The sequence below is a fragment of the Camelus bactrianus genome, chromosome 5, assembly GCF_048773025.1.
Source record: "Camelus bactrianus isolate YW-2024 breed Bactrian camel chromosome 5, ASM4877302v1, whole genome shotgun sequence".
NCBI lineage: Eukaryota > Metazoa > Chordata > Mammalia > Artiodactyla > Camelidae > Camelus > Camelus bactrianus.
Window position 1 is genome coordinate 53,373,844 of NC_133543.1, and position 16,695 is coordinate 53,390,538.

At 46.7% G+C, this 16,695-nt stretch overlaps 1 protein-coding gene across 2 annotated transcripts; it reads right to left on the reverse strand.

The window, feature by feature from the left end:
- Positions 1-239: 239 nt before the first annotated feature.
- DLX2 (distal-less homeobox 2) lies at positions 240-3,883 on the reverse strand. Of its 2 annotated transcripts, none has more exons than XM_074363223.1 (3): positions 2,956-3,883; positions 2,283-2,467; positions 240-1,742 (listed from the first exon to the last, which is right to left on the reverse strand). In XM_074363223.1, the coding sequence occupies exons 1-3, from the start codon at positions 3,347-3,349 to the stop codon at positions 1,338-1,340; spliced, it is 984 nt and encodes a 327-aa protein (XP_074219324.1). In that variant the 5' UTR covers positions 3,350-3,883; the 3' UTR covers positions 240-1,337. The 2 variants fall into 2 exon arrangements, with proteins under 2 accessions (XP_074219324.1, XP_074219323.1); XM_074363222.1 differs by having other exon boundaries at positions 2,283-2,470; positions 2,956-3,882.
- Positions 3,884-16,695: the final 12,812 nt, after the last annotated feature.

Consider the following 16,695-nt stretch of genomic DNA (forward strand, 5'->3'; position numbering starts at 1 on the left):
ACTCGGAAGCGGGCAGAGCGTGAACACTCGCGCAGCGACACTGCGCTGAGTGCGCCTGTCCGCGCCTGTCCTCTCCTTGCCACATCTCACCGCGACTCGTAGCCTCCGAAAGATGTAAATGTCACTCTTGGCTGACCTGGGTCCCCGCTTGGGCAGCGGCTCGAGCTTCCAGGTCGTGACACCAAGGAAAAAGCGCACACATCCAATGAAAACAATAATTTATTTAAATAATCTCTTCATACTGTAAAATCAACATTAAGAGCATGTTGTTTTCATAATAAATAACCCCAAAATACCTTTCAAGAACAAAAGACTTTAGGACAAAATAAAACAAATCCAAATCAGTAGCTTAGTTAAACTGAGAAAATTTTTCAAGGGGAAAAATAAAAGGGGTTGCTGAGGTCACTGCTGAACCGCAGTTTTCACAGGTGGGGGGGTTTACAAAAAAGTCTGAAAAGATGAGTATTTTTATACAAATAAATCAGTGGGAAATCTGCACAGACACTTTTATTTACAAACGCTATGTCGAAGTCCAGGCTAATAATCCTGAATAGGTTTTAAAAAAGATAATTTAAACACATTTTTTGCAGTGTCCACATATTAAAAAATCATTTTTCCCCAACATCAAAATGAGGTCATCCGCAAAGGCACCTAAACATTTTTTAAAATCAAAATTAAACTCCACTGGTGAAGGAAGGGGAGAGCTAAGGGAGTGTTCCTGGGGGAGAGCTAAGGTGGGGAAGGGACGGGGGCTCCAAGGGCTGGAAACTGCAGGGCAGAAAAAAAGCGGCAGGCCGCCTGGGTCAAGGAGGAGTGAGGGGGGTGGGAGGGCGGGCAGGCAGGACCCGGGAGGTCAATAACCCTAGAGGACTGGAGTTGAGCCTGGGGGCGGGCGAGGAGAAAGGAGCCTCAGAGGGCCTGGGCAGCCTTGAGGGCGGGGGAGGCGTCTCTCTCGGGGACTCAGCTCGCGGCCCGCGGCGAAAAAGGCGCCGGACTGCCTCGCCGGGCGGGGCGGGGCGGGGAGGGGAGGGGAGGCGAGGCGAGGCAAGTCTGAGGCGGGACTCAGGTCGGAAAGGCGTCTGTGGCAGGAGTCCTTCGCCACGTGGAGGCCGGGTTCCTCCGAGAGGAACCCGTGGGGCGAGAAGACGCCTTCCAGTCCCTGTCTGCGCAGTGGCCGCGCGAGGGAGCAGGGCCTGGGGTAGGCCATCTTGGGACGCCACCTCCGGGAGCGGCGGGTGGCATCTTAGGGGCCAGCAGGAGGAACCCTCTGGCTCTGGGAGTGAGCACTGAGGCTAACTGGTCTCTGCTCTCTCAGTCTCTGGCGCAGTCTCCAGGGGTTAGAAAATCGTCCCCGCGCTCACCGGGGCGCCCCCGCTGCCGTGGTGGTGATGGTGGTGGTGGTGCGGCTGCTGGGTCTGCGTCGGGTGCAGCAGTGGCGCCGGGGCCTGCAGGTGCGAGCCGGAGCCCGAGGCCTGGTGGTACCACGGGTAGTTGCCCAGGAAAGCCGAGGCCGCGCTGCTCGGGCTAGAGCCCGTGCTCCCCGCGCCGCTGCCGCCGCTGCCCGGGCCGCCGCTGCCCGCCATCCGCTGCTGCACGCCGAAGTCCCAGGAGGCCGGCGCCGAGGACGGTGGAGAAGCACAAGGTGGCGAGGCGCTAGCCCCTGGGTGCTGCTCCGAAGGGATCTCACCGCTCTTCCACATCTTCTTGAACTTGGATCGGCGGTTCTGGAACCAGATTTTGACCTTGGTGGAAAAGGGACCTGAGCATTAGTGGAGGACCCTCGGTCTGGGGCAGGGGAGGGGAGGAAGCGTAGGAAGACCGGGTAAGAGGTGGTCACCCCGGGAAGGTAAGGCGATTAAGTGCCGCGGCCTCGGAGGCTCTGTAGGTTCCTGCTCCTTTGGGAGGTAATCTCAAAAACCCAGACAGCTGATGTGTGGTAACTGCAGTGATGGTGACAGCGGGCGGGGGTCAGGAGGGCCAACTGTTTTACCCGCTTAATCAGTAGTGGTTGGAAAGACAACTTGATACAAGATTTCTGCCCACCCCGGTCCTTTCCTTTTCTCACACGCGGCGGCCCCCTGGGGAATTTCAGCTTCGTGAGTATAAGGTTAGGCCGCCCAAGATGCGGACCTCGAAATCCTTAAAATTACTTAAGAAACACAACAACAACAACAACAACAACAACAACAACAACAACAACAAAACATTGTCCAGAACCCGCCTGCTTCCCAGCCATCCTAGGTCAGCGCCCTCCTCCTGCCTCTCAGTCCGCGAGCCCTCACCTGAGTCTGTGTGAGGCCCAGAGACGCCGCCAGTTCGGCTCGCTCGGGCAGTGCCAGGTATTGAGTCTTTTGGAAACGCCGCTGAAGAGCCGCCAGCTGGAAACTGGAGTAGATGGTTCGGGGTTTCCGGACTTTCTTTGGCTTCCCGTTTACTATCCGGATTTCAGGCTCGAGGTCCTCTTTCTCTGCTATGAAACGGAATCGTGAGACCCGCGCAACCAGGGGCCTGAAGTTCTTGCCTGCTGGGAGCGCAGCATGGGACCTGGCCTGAGCCGGGAGGCAGGTTCTTGGAGGCGCCGAGCGGCGCTCAAGCACAACTTCGCAACGCGCGTACCCGCGCCGCCACGGAACCCGGGAACTAGATTCTCCAGGGACGGGGAAGACAGGGGCAAACCGGAGAGAAAGAGGCAGCAAGTGGTAAAGAAAAGGTTACCACGAAGCATGCACCGTGCGCCCATTCGGCTCCCGAGGCCACCTGGTCCTACTGAGTACAGAGGGACGTACCCGGTGACCCTTGGTCGATTGGAGGTTGAGGAGAGTAAAGGGCGCGGGGCGGGCAGGGAGCAGTGTGAAAGGCCAGGGCTCCAGGTGGATCCCTGCCCCAAATATTTTTATCCCACCCATCCCAGTAACCAGGCTGACTTGGCACACTTGACGCCAACGTTATGCATACCAGGTTCGTTGTTTGCTGGGGACGAACTGGTCCCGTAGGGCGCGTAGGAGGTGTAGGCGGCGGTGTAGCCCAGGTCGTAGCCGCTCTTGGCGGAATAAGGGACGTTGCTGAGGCCGCTGGCGTGGTACTGGTAGGAACCCATGTGCGCGTAGGGCGAGCCCCCACTGCCGCCGCCGCCCGCCGGGTGCTGTTGGTTGGTATAGTAGCTGCTGTCGGTAGCTGTGGACACCGGGAGGGTGGGCGACTCCTGGGGCTTGTGGAGGCTGCTGCTGTTGCTGCCGCCGGGGCCAGCGCCGCCGCCGCTCGGGGGCTGCTGGTGCTGGTGGTACGTAGTGGAGGCCGTAATCTGGGTCGAGTGCATATCAGCTACCAGACTGTCAAAGACTCCAGTCATCCTGGCCCGGGACGGGAAAGAGCAGGGGTAGCGGGCGCGAGGGGGTAGGGAGGCGCCTCCTCTGTCTCTCCCCGTCCCCGCCAGCAGCCAATGTAATTACAGGGGGGAGGGGGGAGGAAAACAAGAGATGTAGCAACGGTCTAGGCAACTCCTCCTCCGGGGGAGGCGATCACCGTGCACTGCTCGGGACAGCAGTAGCCGGCTGCATCCTCTCTTCCGCCTCTAGGGCCGCTCAGCTCCTTGCCCAGCGCGGGCTCAGGCTGGGGGTAGGCAGTGGAGTGGGTAGGGATAGCGGGGCCTTGCCAGGGCTCCAGGAGGTGGGAGCAGGTGAACAGCCTAGAGCGGCTTTAGGATTGTCTGCGGGGCGGGCTCCTGCAGGGTGGGCATTTAACACTCGTCACGTGAGCGCATGCGACGTCACCTAGCAACAGCCAATCAGAAGAGCCACGCCGCGAGGCTACTGGCGCCCAGGAAAGCCAGGCGGGGAGGTGGCGTCACAGGGCCCGCGCTGAGGCTGCTGTGGTTCTGGGGGCAGACAAGCGGCTGCTGAATGAGAGCAGCGACGTGAGGGTCTGGGAGTGGGGCGGTGGGGAGTTAGGGAGGCCGGCTGGCTGGAGGACAGAAGGAGTGAAGACGGAGATTGGCATTTCCCTCAGAGGAAGAAGAAACGTGGTCTCTCATCCCAATCTGTGTACAGGTGCCAACCAATTCTGGTAATTCGTTACCTTCATGTCCGAGGTCAACTTTCAAACGTTAATCCAAATAAAGCAGTGCCGAGAGCCCGGTCAGCTCTAGCTCCGCTTTTCCTGGAAGGGTCTGGCATTTACTCTTGTCAGCCACTCGGCACCGGACATACTCAATTGATTTAAATTATCCATAAACCATATATAATAATACCTGCTTCCTAACTAACCCACAGGGATATTAGGGCAATTAATTCGATAATATTTAAACTATTTTTAGTTGTTGCTTGAGAGAAAAGCTATATATGTCCAAGGGTATTCTTGCTAATGATACATTCGAAACCATTTTCCTTGTACTTTCCTGACACTCTAACTCTGAGTAACTATGTGTATATGATGGATAATTGACGACCGAAAAACGATCCCAGGGATTTCCTCCCGACTGTTGGAAAGCTAGACCAGACTGACCAGATGGCCTTCAAAGTTCATTCTAACTCTAAATTCCACTTTTTTAAGAAAAAGGAAATGGGATAATACTTCTGTGAGAGTGTCATCTCGCTACTAGAAGTCTTGGTAAACTTACAGAAACAAATAGAAAAGTTTTACCTCACGATCTTAATCCTATTTTACGTTTTTTTTTTTTTCATTTTAGGACCCTGCTTGGTCCTATCATTGCAATTTCTTCTTTTAAATCTGAAGGGTCGACTTCCTCTATCTCTATTTCCTGGTGGCTGGGAACCAGGGCTGGAGTTGAGGGACATGCGCCTATACTGGACTCCTGTTACTGCCTTGTGGCGCCACCTGGTGGAGGTGTTCGTGGTTGCAGCGGGCCCAGTAGACGGTCTAATCACACCCAGGCGCCAGGCTCTGAACCCCCCCACAAAGAACAAAATAGTAATTAAAAGCCACAAAATTGTACTAGTGCGTGCCATCTGAAGCGCCCCTTCCTAAAGACATACATGTCGCTGAAAGAACGTGTTACAACAACTGCCTAATGGAAAACAAGTTGATACTTTGAAAAATATGATCTTCCCCAGAAAAACCAAGTGTGTAATTTAAAAACTCAAACATCCACATAGCTCACTCTCTGCAGAATAGCGAGGACGGTAATCCGCCTTCAAATCTGCCAGGATTTAGTCCCTAGGTTTCCTTTTGGTTACAAAAGCCCCAAACAGAGAAGGGTGAGCTGGTTAGAAAGTTCTGGAGGTGGGATTCACCAGTACAGGTCACATCACCTCATTACTGTGCTCAGCCTGCTACTTTGTGCACCCCCAGTCACAAAGTTAACCTACTGATATTCAATCAAGATTGCCTTTTGGTGTCTGGACACCAAATTCCAATTTTTTCTGTCACCACAGTGGCAGCTGTTTTGACGTAAGATAGAAGGTTGTGTTCCTCTTGAAAATGAACTATAAAACATCTAATTTCCATTGTCTTTCCTTGTCTCTGCTCCTTTGTTCCCACCCCAAGCATGTCCTGCAGACTTTTTCAAGGTGGCAGGTGTGTTGTATTTTATTATCTATGAGAAACTGCATTAAATAGCCTTAAGTCCAGGTCAGCTGAGATCTGGTAAATGGCATCTTCCTGGAAGGAAAGATGACTCCAGTTCCCCTTTAACTGGAAAACAAGGGACTACGTGTATGTGGGAAAAAAGACCAGAGGCAGTGAGGAGAGAGAGAGTGAGAGAGGGGGGCAGAATTTGCAACTGCATTTGGAGAATCAAGTAAAGACTTGCGATGTTAATTCTGATAATCTGGACACAAATCTGGGTTTACCTAAATTATCTGATCATCACATCACAATATGTAAATGATTTCCTCACTTTGGTCTAAAGTCAGGGAGACATAACTATAGAGAACTGGCACTCTTGTCCGCAGTTCAGAGCAGGGTGATGCCTCTCTCCATAGTGATCTGAGAGGACTTTAGTGGGGGCTCCGACTGAGTTTGAGGGGATTAGAGATAACTTCATGTGGCCCAAATTTCTCCTCAGCCTCAGGGCACCCTCCTTCCCCTTTTCTGCTTTTGGTTTACTCTCTTGCCTGGACAGTTTTTTTTTTTTACTCTGCAAGAACCTAGAGAAGAATGGGAGCTGGAGGGAGGCTCAGTGTCTCTGCTTTGGTCTCGTATGTTCCAACATCGCCCCTGAGACCTTCCTGCTTTGGATCTCATGCCCGCCAGGCTGTCGCAGTAGTGCTTTATCTGGTCACCGGGTCTCAACTCCTCCTTCCTTGGGAGCCTTGTGACAACAGTTGCAGGCAAAGACAGACTCAGTCCCATCGTACAGACGAAAACTGAGGCTCCAAGGCAGAAATGACTTCCTTGAGTCAGGTACCCCTCCTTTCTCTGTTGCTATAGAGCAAATCACAGGGTATATACTGTAAGCCTTGATTGAACAGCTGCCAGTCTCTGGCAGACAGCAAGCCGCTATGGAGAACAGGTCATTTGCACCTTGCTTTCAGTCCCCTGCCCCACCGATGGCCGGGGTCAGGATTTCAGGGCTTCTCCTGGTTCCCTGAGTTGTCTCTGTTCTGCATCCTAAGTTACACAGAGAGCTGATTAGACTTGGAGGGGTGCGATGGGCAAGAGGATAACCCTCTGCCGGCAGGGATCGCAGGGCAGGCGCCAGCCTGCGCTTTGTTCAGAGTGGGGACAGGCTTATTCTCACTCGCCTGCCGCAGTCAGGGCCACAAGCGCTGCTGCTAGACTGCCCCCTGTCCCCATGCTGCACTCTGTCGTCAAGGGTCCCAGGGACACAGATTTCTGGGCTACTGGTCTAAGAGGCATTCTTTGGAGTTTTTGTCCCCAGAGTAGTGGCTCTAGGACTCTGCACTTTTGAACTTTTTGGGGTTCGTTCTAAAACTCACGGACATTGGGAGAGGGTAGGGGTTTGGATTATGGGAGTCTCATGTCCATCTTTCCAGGACCAGACTGGCTGTGCTCTCATTCCTTCTTCATTGGCTGTTGCATCTTCTCCACCGTAACTCTTGCCCAGTCCTTTGGTGTTACCAGTGCTCTCAACCTGGTTTTCCCCACTGAGTCCTAACCCGGCTTTAACAGACGGTTGGTGTGGTGTGGCCAGCTCCTCTTAGCACCTCTCAGCCCCTCTGGCCCATGAGCAGATGGGATCTCTGACTCTGGGGTCAGCGTTCTTGGCTCCCACATTTTTTTTCTTGCATAGACTGGAGGAGAAGACATAATAGAAATAAATCCAGTGAAAATAAAAACTCAACAAAAAAACTCGAGAAAACTCTTCGAGGGCAACTGCACCTCGGGCCCACCGTCCGTGCGTAGAGTAGATGGCCTTCGGGTCCTCTGCCCACTGCTACCCACAGCCCCCAGCGGCATCCTCACATCTTTTGCCTTCAGCTGAGAGACTGTCCGGATTTCTGCATCTTTGAAGGCCCCTCTCTCCATCTACCCCCCAACCCCCGCTAAGAGCTTGAGGGTCTCAGGCAGCTAGTCTCGCCTACCGTGCCAGGTGCTGGGAGTTCCTGTCCTCCAGAAACTTACAGTCTTGTGGAAAAAGCAGATATATTCCGATAACTAATAGTGATGGCCAGCATTTATTTCTTCAGCGTTGCCTGAGCGCCAGGAGTTCTGCCAAGCCCTTTACCTTCATTATCTCACTGACCCCTGGGAGCCATCCTTTATGGCGGGCACACAATTATCCACATTGTGGAACCCAAGGCTTAGGGAGGACGATTTTTTTCCGCTTAAGGATAGGCATTGGTGTGCAGACTCGAACGCAGGTGGAGGCAAGACCACCGCGGCTCCGGGCAGGTTTCTGGCCTGGGGATCAGGGGAGAAGGCCGGCACACCCACCTCTCCTCGCCGGGGGCTACGAGGCAGCAGGACCGCCCAGGGTGCGCGCAGACTGTCCGAATTCGAGCGCGCCCTCTGGCCCCAGGAGCAGACTGGAAGGAGCCGTTTCCCGGGAGACCGGTTTGCGCGGGAGCTGACCGGGAGGGGCCTCCGCAGACCGGGAAGATCCGGAAATAGACCTGAGGGTCACGGGGGGAGGGTGGGGGAATAGGAGGCGGGTGCCCCCGTGCTGCTCTGCACGCGAACCCCAGCTCCGCGAGGGTGTTTTGCCCCCAGCTGAGTCTCTGCTGAGGATCACCTCTGCTCTCTCCTGGGGTGAGCAAACCCAAAGGGCTTGGCGACAGTGAGCGGACACTCGGTGTTCACAGCCTCACCTTTTCCCGCAAGGGTCATGGCGCTGGGTGGCAGTTCAGCATGCTTCTAGAACTTTCAGCCCCAATTTCACCGACTTCCTTCTAGGTCTTCCTGACCCAAATCAGGCCCATTTCCTACTATTGTCTATTCAGTGGTTAAAGCAAAGAGAGCAAAAGCGGGGGTTCCTGACGGGAGAGGGTGTCCAGCCTGGGGCGAGGAGTCCCTCCCTCCACCGGCCAGGTGCTGAGGCGGGTCCTCAGTGTCCAGTAGGCGCTCCCAGGCCCGGATACTCAGAGGCTGGCAAGTGTCAGTGGGCGAGAGGAACGCGTTCTCTCAGCGGCTAAAAGCTTGGGATCTGGAGGTACAGGTCCTTCAGCCACAAACACTGATGGTGTAAGTACCCCCCCCCCCCCCCGCCACTGCGCGGAGCACTGGGATCTCTGCACTTCCAGCGGCACCCAAGTGGCGTGGCCGGAGGTGTGCAAACAGTTCTCAGCAAGGTTTGTTGTTGGACGTGAAAGAAAACAGCCTCCGACGCCCCCCACCCCTCCACCGGGGACTGGGCCACCTCAGCTGGGGCAGAGGCGCCTAGGTGCGCGCACTCCCGGGTGTTTGCGGGGCCAGGCCGGGAAAGTTGCTTTCATTCTGGAACCTTCTGACCAATATTGGTTGACTGCTGCCTGTCAGGTTGAAGGGGCAACTCCTCCCATAAGAAGGGCAGAGGTGAACTCTTGTGTGGACGCCCAAATTCGATGTTCGCCCCCGGAGGCTCAGGGCGCTGGGCTGTCAGTTACAGCATGCTTCTGAACTTTCGGAGCCAATTTCGCCTTCTGTCTTCCAGGTCTTAGGCTCTAGTCAGGTGCATTTCACTTGATTGTTCAGCCGTTAAAGTGCACCTCCGCCCTGCACCCCCGAAACGGGGAGAAGAACTGAAGGAAAGGTTTGAAACTCAGAGTACCGTTTTGGGTACAGGGATCCCTTCCTCTTCATGCCACCCGTGTCTCATCACATACTAAAGTTGTGTCACCTACAGTGGATACAAAGAGGACGTGTTGACTCATGGGTTGGGGAGCCAGAGTTTGCTGGGCTGAACCACTGCTGTTAATATGTAGTCTTGGGAATAAGACTTCATTTTTCCGTGCTTCTTTGCATCTGTAGATTGCAGGTAATAATACCTTCCTGGAGCAAGGGGCAAAATCAGTGAAAGGGATTTAGAAGTACAAACTACTAAGTATAAAATAAATAAGTATGAGGATGTAACGTGCAGCACAGGGAAAAGCCAATATTTTATAATAACTTTATATAGAATATAAGCTATAAAAATATCAAGTCACTATGTTGTATACCTGAAACTAACAGTATTTTAAATCAACTATACTTAAATAACAAAAATAAGCAAGCAAACAAAAAAACCCCTCTACTTTCCTCCTGAGATTATTGCATGGGAATATATCATCACGTGTTTTCTTGTCTGCTGCCCCAATTCCTCTGGAATTTAGGAAAATAAATACCTGTTGTTTAAAGCCATCCAGTGTGTCGTACTTGGTTACAGCAGCCCTAGCAAATTAATATATTGCCAAGTTGTTTGTCAGAGTGGCTGTACCATTTCATATTCTCGGCAGCAATCTATGAATCCAGTTTCTCCATATTCTCACCAGCACTTGCTATTGCCACTATTTTTTATTTTAGCCGTTCTGTTAGGTGTATGGTGGTATCTCACTGTGGTTTTAATTCTCATTTCCTTCATAGCAAATGATCTTGGGCATATTTTCATGTGCTTATTTGCCATATGTGTATCTTTTGTGGTGAAATGTCTCTTCATGTATTTTGCCCATAAGACATACCCAATTGAATTGTTTGCATTTTTACTATTAAGTTTTGAGAGGTGTTTATGTATTCCAGTCTTCGTTGGATATCTTGTTTGCAAATATTTTCTCCCACCCTGTGGCTTGTCTTGTTATCCTCTTAACAGACTCTGTTGCAGAGTTTTTCTTGTTTTCTCTTTCTTTTTTGAAGAATACTTTTTTGTCTGGAGAATGGACTGCAGAAGGGAGAAGAATGGATGTGGAGAGACCAATTAAGTGTTTTTTTTCTTACAGTGTAGATGCTATGTGATGGTGGCTTTAAGCAGAGAGAGAGAAAACGTTGAGAAGCGAGTAAATTTTGGAAATATTTAGAAAGTAGAATTAATGTAATTTGGTGAGGGCAAAGAAGAGGAAGACATCAAAGCTGACTTCTAGGTCTTTGGCATGAAGAACTGGATGGATGGTGTTGCTATCTATCAAGGTAGAGAATATTGGAGGAGAGCCAAATTGGGGAGAACACTGAGATTAGTCTTTTTACATAAAGTTTTATGGACTGTAGTCATGTTCATTTTTAAAAGTTGAAAAGTATTTGACGTATAACATTGTATAAATTTAAGGTGTACAACATACTGACTTGATACATTATAAATCGTAACATGATTGTCATTGTAAGACTAGTTAGCACCTCTATCACATCACATAATTATCAACTCTGAGTTTAGTATTTTTTTTTTAAAGGGCGATATGGGGGAACTGAACCCAGGACCTCATGCATGCTAAGCACACACTCTATCACTGAGCTATACCCACCCTCCAGCCTCCAGCTCTGAGTTTAGTATTAAATGTACTAAATTTAAGGTATCTCTATCAGTTAGCTATTGCTGTGTCATAATCTACCCCAAAACTCAGTCATTTCAAACAATAAGCATTTATTATTATTCATAAATCTATGGGTCAGCTAATTGGGGCCAGGCTTAGCTGGTCTTATCTAAGCTTTCTCATGTGTCTGTGGTCGGCTCAGTGGTCGGTTGGGAGCTGGCTTGTTTGGAATGGCCTCACTCACATGCCTGGCAGTTGGTTGGCTGGCAGCTGGGGCAACTAGAGTGACTGGGCCAGGTGTCTTTCATCATCCAGCAGACTGACCTGTGTTGTTCACATGGCAGTGGTTGGGGTCTGAGAAGGAAAAAAATGCATCATGCCTCTGGAGATCTAAGCTTAGACTTTGCACACTGTCATTTCTACTGCATTCTGTTGGCCAAAGCAAGTCAGAAGGCCAGCCCAGAGTCAAAAGGGGAAGTAGACTTAGGGTGACCAACTCATCTTGATTTGCCTATGACTTCCCTGATTTTAGCACTTTAAGTCCTGTGTCCCAGGAAACCCCTCAATCCTGGGCAAATTGGGATGGCTGATCACTCTAAGTAGACTCCACCTCTTTATGGGAAGAGCTACAAAGTCACATTGCAAAAGAGGTATGAAGAATTGGGACATTTTCTGCAGTCAGTCTGCTACAGTGCCTATGAAGCTTCCAAGCAGAGGTATCAAGCATCATTTGGCTCTTTTAGGAGAGATCTGGTCTGGAGATAAATTTGGGTGTGTGTGTGTGTGTGTGTGATTATCTGATATTTATTGAGCAATTGAATGACAGATACTAATGCAAAAAAACTGCTTAGTTTTAATCTTCACAAATTACTAGGAAAATGTATATTATGTTTATCTCCATTTTACAAGTGGAATTAGGAGTTCAAAATATTGTTTCTTGAGATAAAAGGAAAGCAAGATAGAAGGAAATTGATGGTGAGGGATGTAGATAGCAAATCTACCAAAAGCTGATATATAGTCCCCAAATACATTAATTTGAGGCTAATTAGCATAGGGGAATATCTTGATAGACCTTCATTAGGTTCTGATGGACCTGATAAATTATTAATGTTTAGAATAATGAGCCTTGAGTAATTAAGAAAAAGTTGAAATATATTTAGCATGCATTTCTACTTTAATTTCATTGTGGTCAGAGAACATACTCTGTAGGATTCCTATCTTTTGAAATGTAATGAGACTTGTTTTAAGGCCCATATATGGTCTGTTTCAGTGACTGTAGTATGTATCCTTGAAAAGAACATGTGTTCTATAGTCGTTGGGTATAATGTTCCAAAATGTCAATTAAGTCCAGGTGGTTGATAGTATTGTTGAGAGTTTCTATGTTTTTACTGTTTTTGTTGTTATTTCCTTCTATCCATTGCAGAGAGAGGAGTATTAAAATCGTCAATGATTGTGTTTAACTCTATGAACTTTTTCTTTACGTATCTTGAATTTTGTTATTAGGTACATACATATTTATCACGTGTCTTCCTGATTGATTAGATCTTTTATTATCATGAAATGTCCTACTGTCTCTGGTAATATTCCATCTTGAAGATTACTTTATATAACAATAATATAGCCAATTCAAATTTTTTAAATGCTTGCTGTTTGCAGGGTTTTTAAAAAAACATCTTTTTCTTTTAACCTATCTATCTTTATATTTAAAGTGACATATTAGTGAGAGTCCAACCAGGGGACAGAAACTACACAGTAATTTGAACCAGAGAAGTTTAATATAAAGAATTATTAAGTAAAAGAGGGGATTGGAATAATGAGGGATTGGTTAGTAAAAAGCAAAAACAAAAAAAAATTCTCAGGAATATAGGAATAGCAGATATAAGTAGCAGCCACTATTTCTAAGACTGGGATAGGGTGCTCAAGGAAGAGTCTCTTGCTCCCCTCCCTCTTGCCAAAGCTAAGTCAAGTCTCCACCTTTTGGAGAAGGTGGGGCCATGGCTTGCAATGTGGCAGAGAAGTCCCTATGGTGCCACATCAGCGGATCCTGCTGAAAATCCACCCTCTGGAACTTGCCAGAAACTTGCCCCCTGGGTACTGAGGAAAGTTGTACACACAGAGGTGGTTTTTGCTATGAAACTGCCCAGAGAGTTTCAGAGAAGATGCTGGCTGCTGCTGACCACTGTGCATTGTAGGAGCTGGGTACTAGAGAAGCTAATAATGCTGTAGGTGTCTAGTGGTCTAGTGAGAGAGCACTCTAAAACCAGCGAAGAAAATCTTTTCTTCCTGCAGTGTTTCTCCAATGCTTACCACTGACGAAGCTTAATATTGTGCCAGGTGGCAAAGGGAAAATTATTTAAATGCCTAGCTCCATTTTTATAGAGTGTGCAATGAAAGATGAATTTGGAACTGAGAGGCAATTGATAATTGGCACAAGTTTGTCTCCTGAAAGCATGTAATTGGGTTTTCCTTTTCTGTTGAGTCTGATAATCTCTGCCTTTTAATTGTTTGGTCCATTTATAGTTACTATAAATCATTCGTAAATTTGGATTTAAGTCTACCATGTTACTATTTGTTTTCTTTTGGTTCTATTTTGCTTAGTGTTGTTGTTTCTTTGTACCTTCACTGTTTTAAGTCAACTAGGTATTTTTTAGAATTCTATTTTCTACATTGGCTTTTCAGTTATTCTTTGCATTTTTGTTTCAAATGGTTGCTCTACAGATTGCAATAAAAAGCCTTAAATTTGTAGAATCTACTTGGAGTTATGGCCCCATTTAACATAAACTATAAAAACTTTGCAACCAGTTCTGTTTACCCTCTATCCTTTATGCGAGAGTTTGACAGACTGTGACTTTGGGACCAAATCTTGCCCTGTACCTGCTTTTGTTTTATTGCAGCACAACTATACTTATTCATTTATGTATTATCTATGGATGCTTTTATGTTATCATAGTAGAGTTGGGTAGTTGTAACAAAGACCATATGGCTTATAGAGTCTAAAATACTTCTCATCTGGCCCCTTAGAAAAAGTTTGTTGACTCATGCTTTATGCTGAAGTTGTCATATGTGTTAATATAAGTATGCTATAAATACCACAATATTGTAATTTTTCTTTAAATGGTCAAATGTATTTAAATACGTTCAGAGAAAAAAAGAATAGACTTTTTTTTTCACTATCTGGTATCATTTCTTTTCAGCCTGAATTTCTTCCTTTCGCATTTCTTGTGGTGTACTTCTGTTGATGATAAATTCTTTTAGTTGTTACTTATCTGAAAACACCTTTATTTTGCTTTCATTCTTGAAGAATATTTTCCACTGGAGATAGAATTTTGAGTTGAAAGCTTTTTGTTCTTTAGATACTTTAAAGATGTTGCATCACTATCTTCTGGTCTCCATTGTTTCAGATGAGAAGTTGGCTATAAAAGGTATCACTGTAGTAATGAGTAATTTTTCTTGGGCTGCTTTACGGATTCTTCTCTTCATCTTTGATTTTCAGCAGTTTAACTGTGAAATACACAGGTGTGCTTTTTATTTCTTCTGCTTGGGTTTTGCTGAGCTTCTTGCGTCTGTAAATTTATATCTTTCACCAAATTAGGAGACTTGTTGCCCCATTTTTCTTGACATTTTTGGGGGGCTCCTTCTCTCTTCTTGATCATTCTGGGGTTCCAGATATATGTATGTTAGATTGCTTGATATTGTCGTATAGGTCTCTGAAACTCTTTTCAATTTTCTTCCTTTGTGTTTTTGAAACTGAATAATTTATAGTTTACTGACTTTCTTCTGCCACCTCAATCTGTCTAGTAAGTGCAGTTTTTATTTCATATATATTTTTTCAATTCTAGGGTTTTCATTTGTTTCTTTTCTATAGTTTTTGTTTCTTTGTTTAGATTAGTTCATTTATTATGAGTGCATTTTCTTTTATGTATTTGAACATAGTTATAATAGTTCCTTTAAATTCTTTGTATGCTAATTCCAACATCTGGGTCATTTTAGTGTTGCTCTTTATTGATTACAACTCAATATTGGGTTGTGAAATGAAAGTAGAAAGTTGTGACTATCATTAAATGATTAAAAAAGAGAATGAAAATGTGCATGTACAATGTGCATGGTGAGCACATTACTTTGTGAAAAATTATTTATATATGTGTGTATAAACACATGTTCTTAGTTGCTATGTAAAATTATTCCTTTTCATGGTTATGGCAAAAAAATGTTTGAAAGCCACCTGTTAGAAGACAGATATGGAATGAGATCTGTTTCAGAAGAGAGACCTTAAGTTTTTAGAACCAGAACTTTCTTGAGAGAAACAAATATATACAGATCTGGTGAGCTTTTTCATTTCAAAGGAGGAAAAAGACAACATAGAAGCTCTCGATTGCTATTTGCCAAATCTTGGCTCTCTGTATTAGAATTTCCAGGACTTTTGTTAAAAAATTAAAATGGTGCTTCCTAGACCTGGCTCAGAGGTTCCCAGGGAAGAGCAGGAGAAATCTGCTTTTTTTTTTTTTTTTAAACTGAAGTTGTAATGTGTCCATTTCTGGTGTACAGCATAATGTCCCAGTCATGCATACACATACATTTACTCATTTTCATATTCCTTTTCAATAAAGGTTATTATAAGATATTGAATATAGTTCCCTGTGCTATACAGAAGAAATTTGTTTTTAATCTATTTTTATATATAGTGGCTAACATTTGCAAGTCTCAAACTCCAAAATTTATCCCTTCCCACTCCTTTTCCCCTGGTAACCATAAGGTTGCTTACTATGTCTGCGAGTCTGTTTCTGTTTTGTAGATGAGTTCATTAGTGTCCTCTTTTTTCTTTTTTCTTTTAGATTCCACATATGAGTGATATCATACAGTATTTTTCTTTCTCTTTCTGGATTACTTCACTTAGAATGATGATCTCTAGGTCCATCCATGTTGCTGCAAATGGCGTTATTTTGCTCTTTTCATGGCTGAGTAGTATTCCATTGTATAAATATACCACAACTTCTTTATCCAGTCATCTGTTGATGGACATTTAGGTTGCTTCCATGTCTTGGCTAATATATATAGTGCTACTATGAACATTGGGGTGCATGTATCTTTTTGAATTAGAGTTCCCTCAGGTTATATGCCCAGGAGTGGGACTGCTAAAATGCACATCAAAACTACAGTGAGGTATCATCTCACGTCAGTCAGAATGGCCATCATTAAAAAGTCCACAAATGACAAATGCTGGAGAGGGTGTGGAGAAAAGAGAACCCTCCTACACTGCTGGTAGGAATGTAGTTTGGCGCAGCCACTATGGAAAATAGTATGGAGAGTCCTCAAAAAACTAAAAATAGACTTACCATATGAGACCCAGAGAGGTTAAATAACTTGTCAAAGGTCAAACAGCCAAATCGCAACAAAACACGGACTTGCTCCCAGGCAGTCTGGTTTCCTGTTGACCATGGTTTGTGCTTGTGCATGGCACAGTGTTGTCCCTGGCATTTGTGCATTTCCCCAAACCCTGGCTAAGAGGGGATGGAGAGTTCCTTCAAAGGGAGAAGGGACGTCAGGAGCGGGGCTTTGGAGGTAGGAGTATGGGCTCCACATTGGGTACCAGCCCAGGTTTGGGTATTACCCAGACTTGGTTCTAGGCTTTTATTGATTCCCTGGCTCTGGTTAAACTCCTTCATCTCTCTAATCCTGTGTTCTCTTCAGTAACACGGCCATAGTAACAGTATCAGTCTCATGGGGCTTTGTAGGGGTTACATACATTAGTAAGCATACGTGTCTTAGCGAGCATGGTGTTGGGGCCAGGGAAGTGCCCAGGAGGTGGGAGTTGGGATAGTGCTCACTGACTTCCTGGAATGATCTTGGGCAACTTCATTTCCTT

Bases quoted from the DNA above. Each gene is read 5' to 3' on its own strand.
- DLX2 (XM_074363222.1), bottom strand. From the start codon at position 3,349: ATGACTGGAGTCTTTGACAGTCTGGTAGCTGATATGCACTCGACCCAG. The intron at 2,471-2,955 runs GTATGCATAACG...TCCGTTTCATAG, and splicing joins CCCAGCAAACAACGAACCTG to CAGAGAAAGAGGACCTCGAG. The intron at 1,743-2,282 runs GTGAGGGCTCGC...TTTTCCACCAAG, and splicing joins TGGGCCTCACACAGACTCAG to GTCAAAATCTGGTTCCAGAA.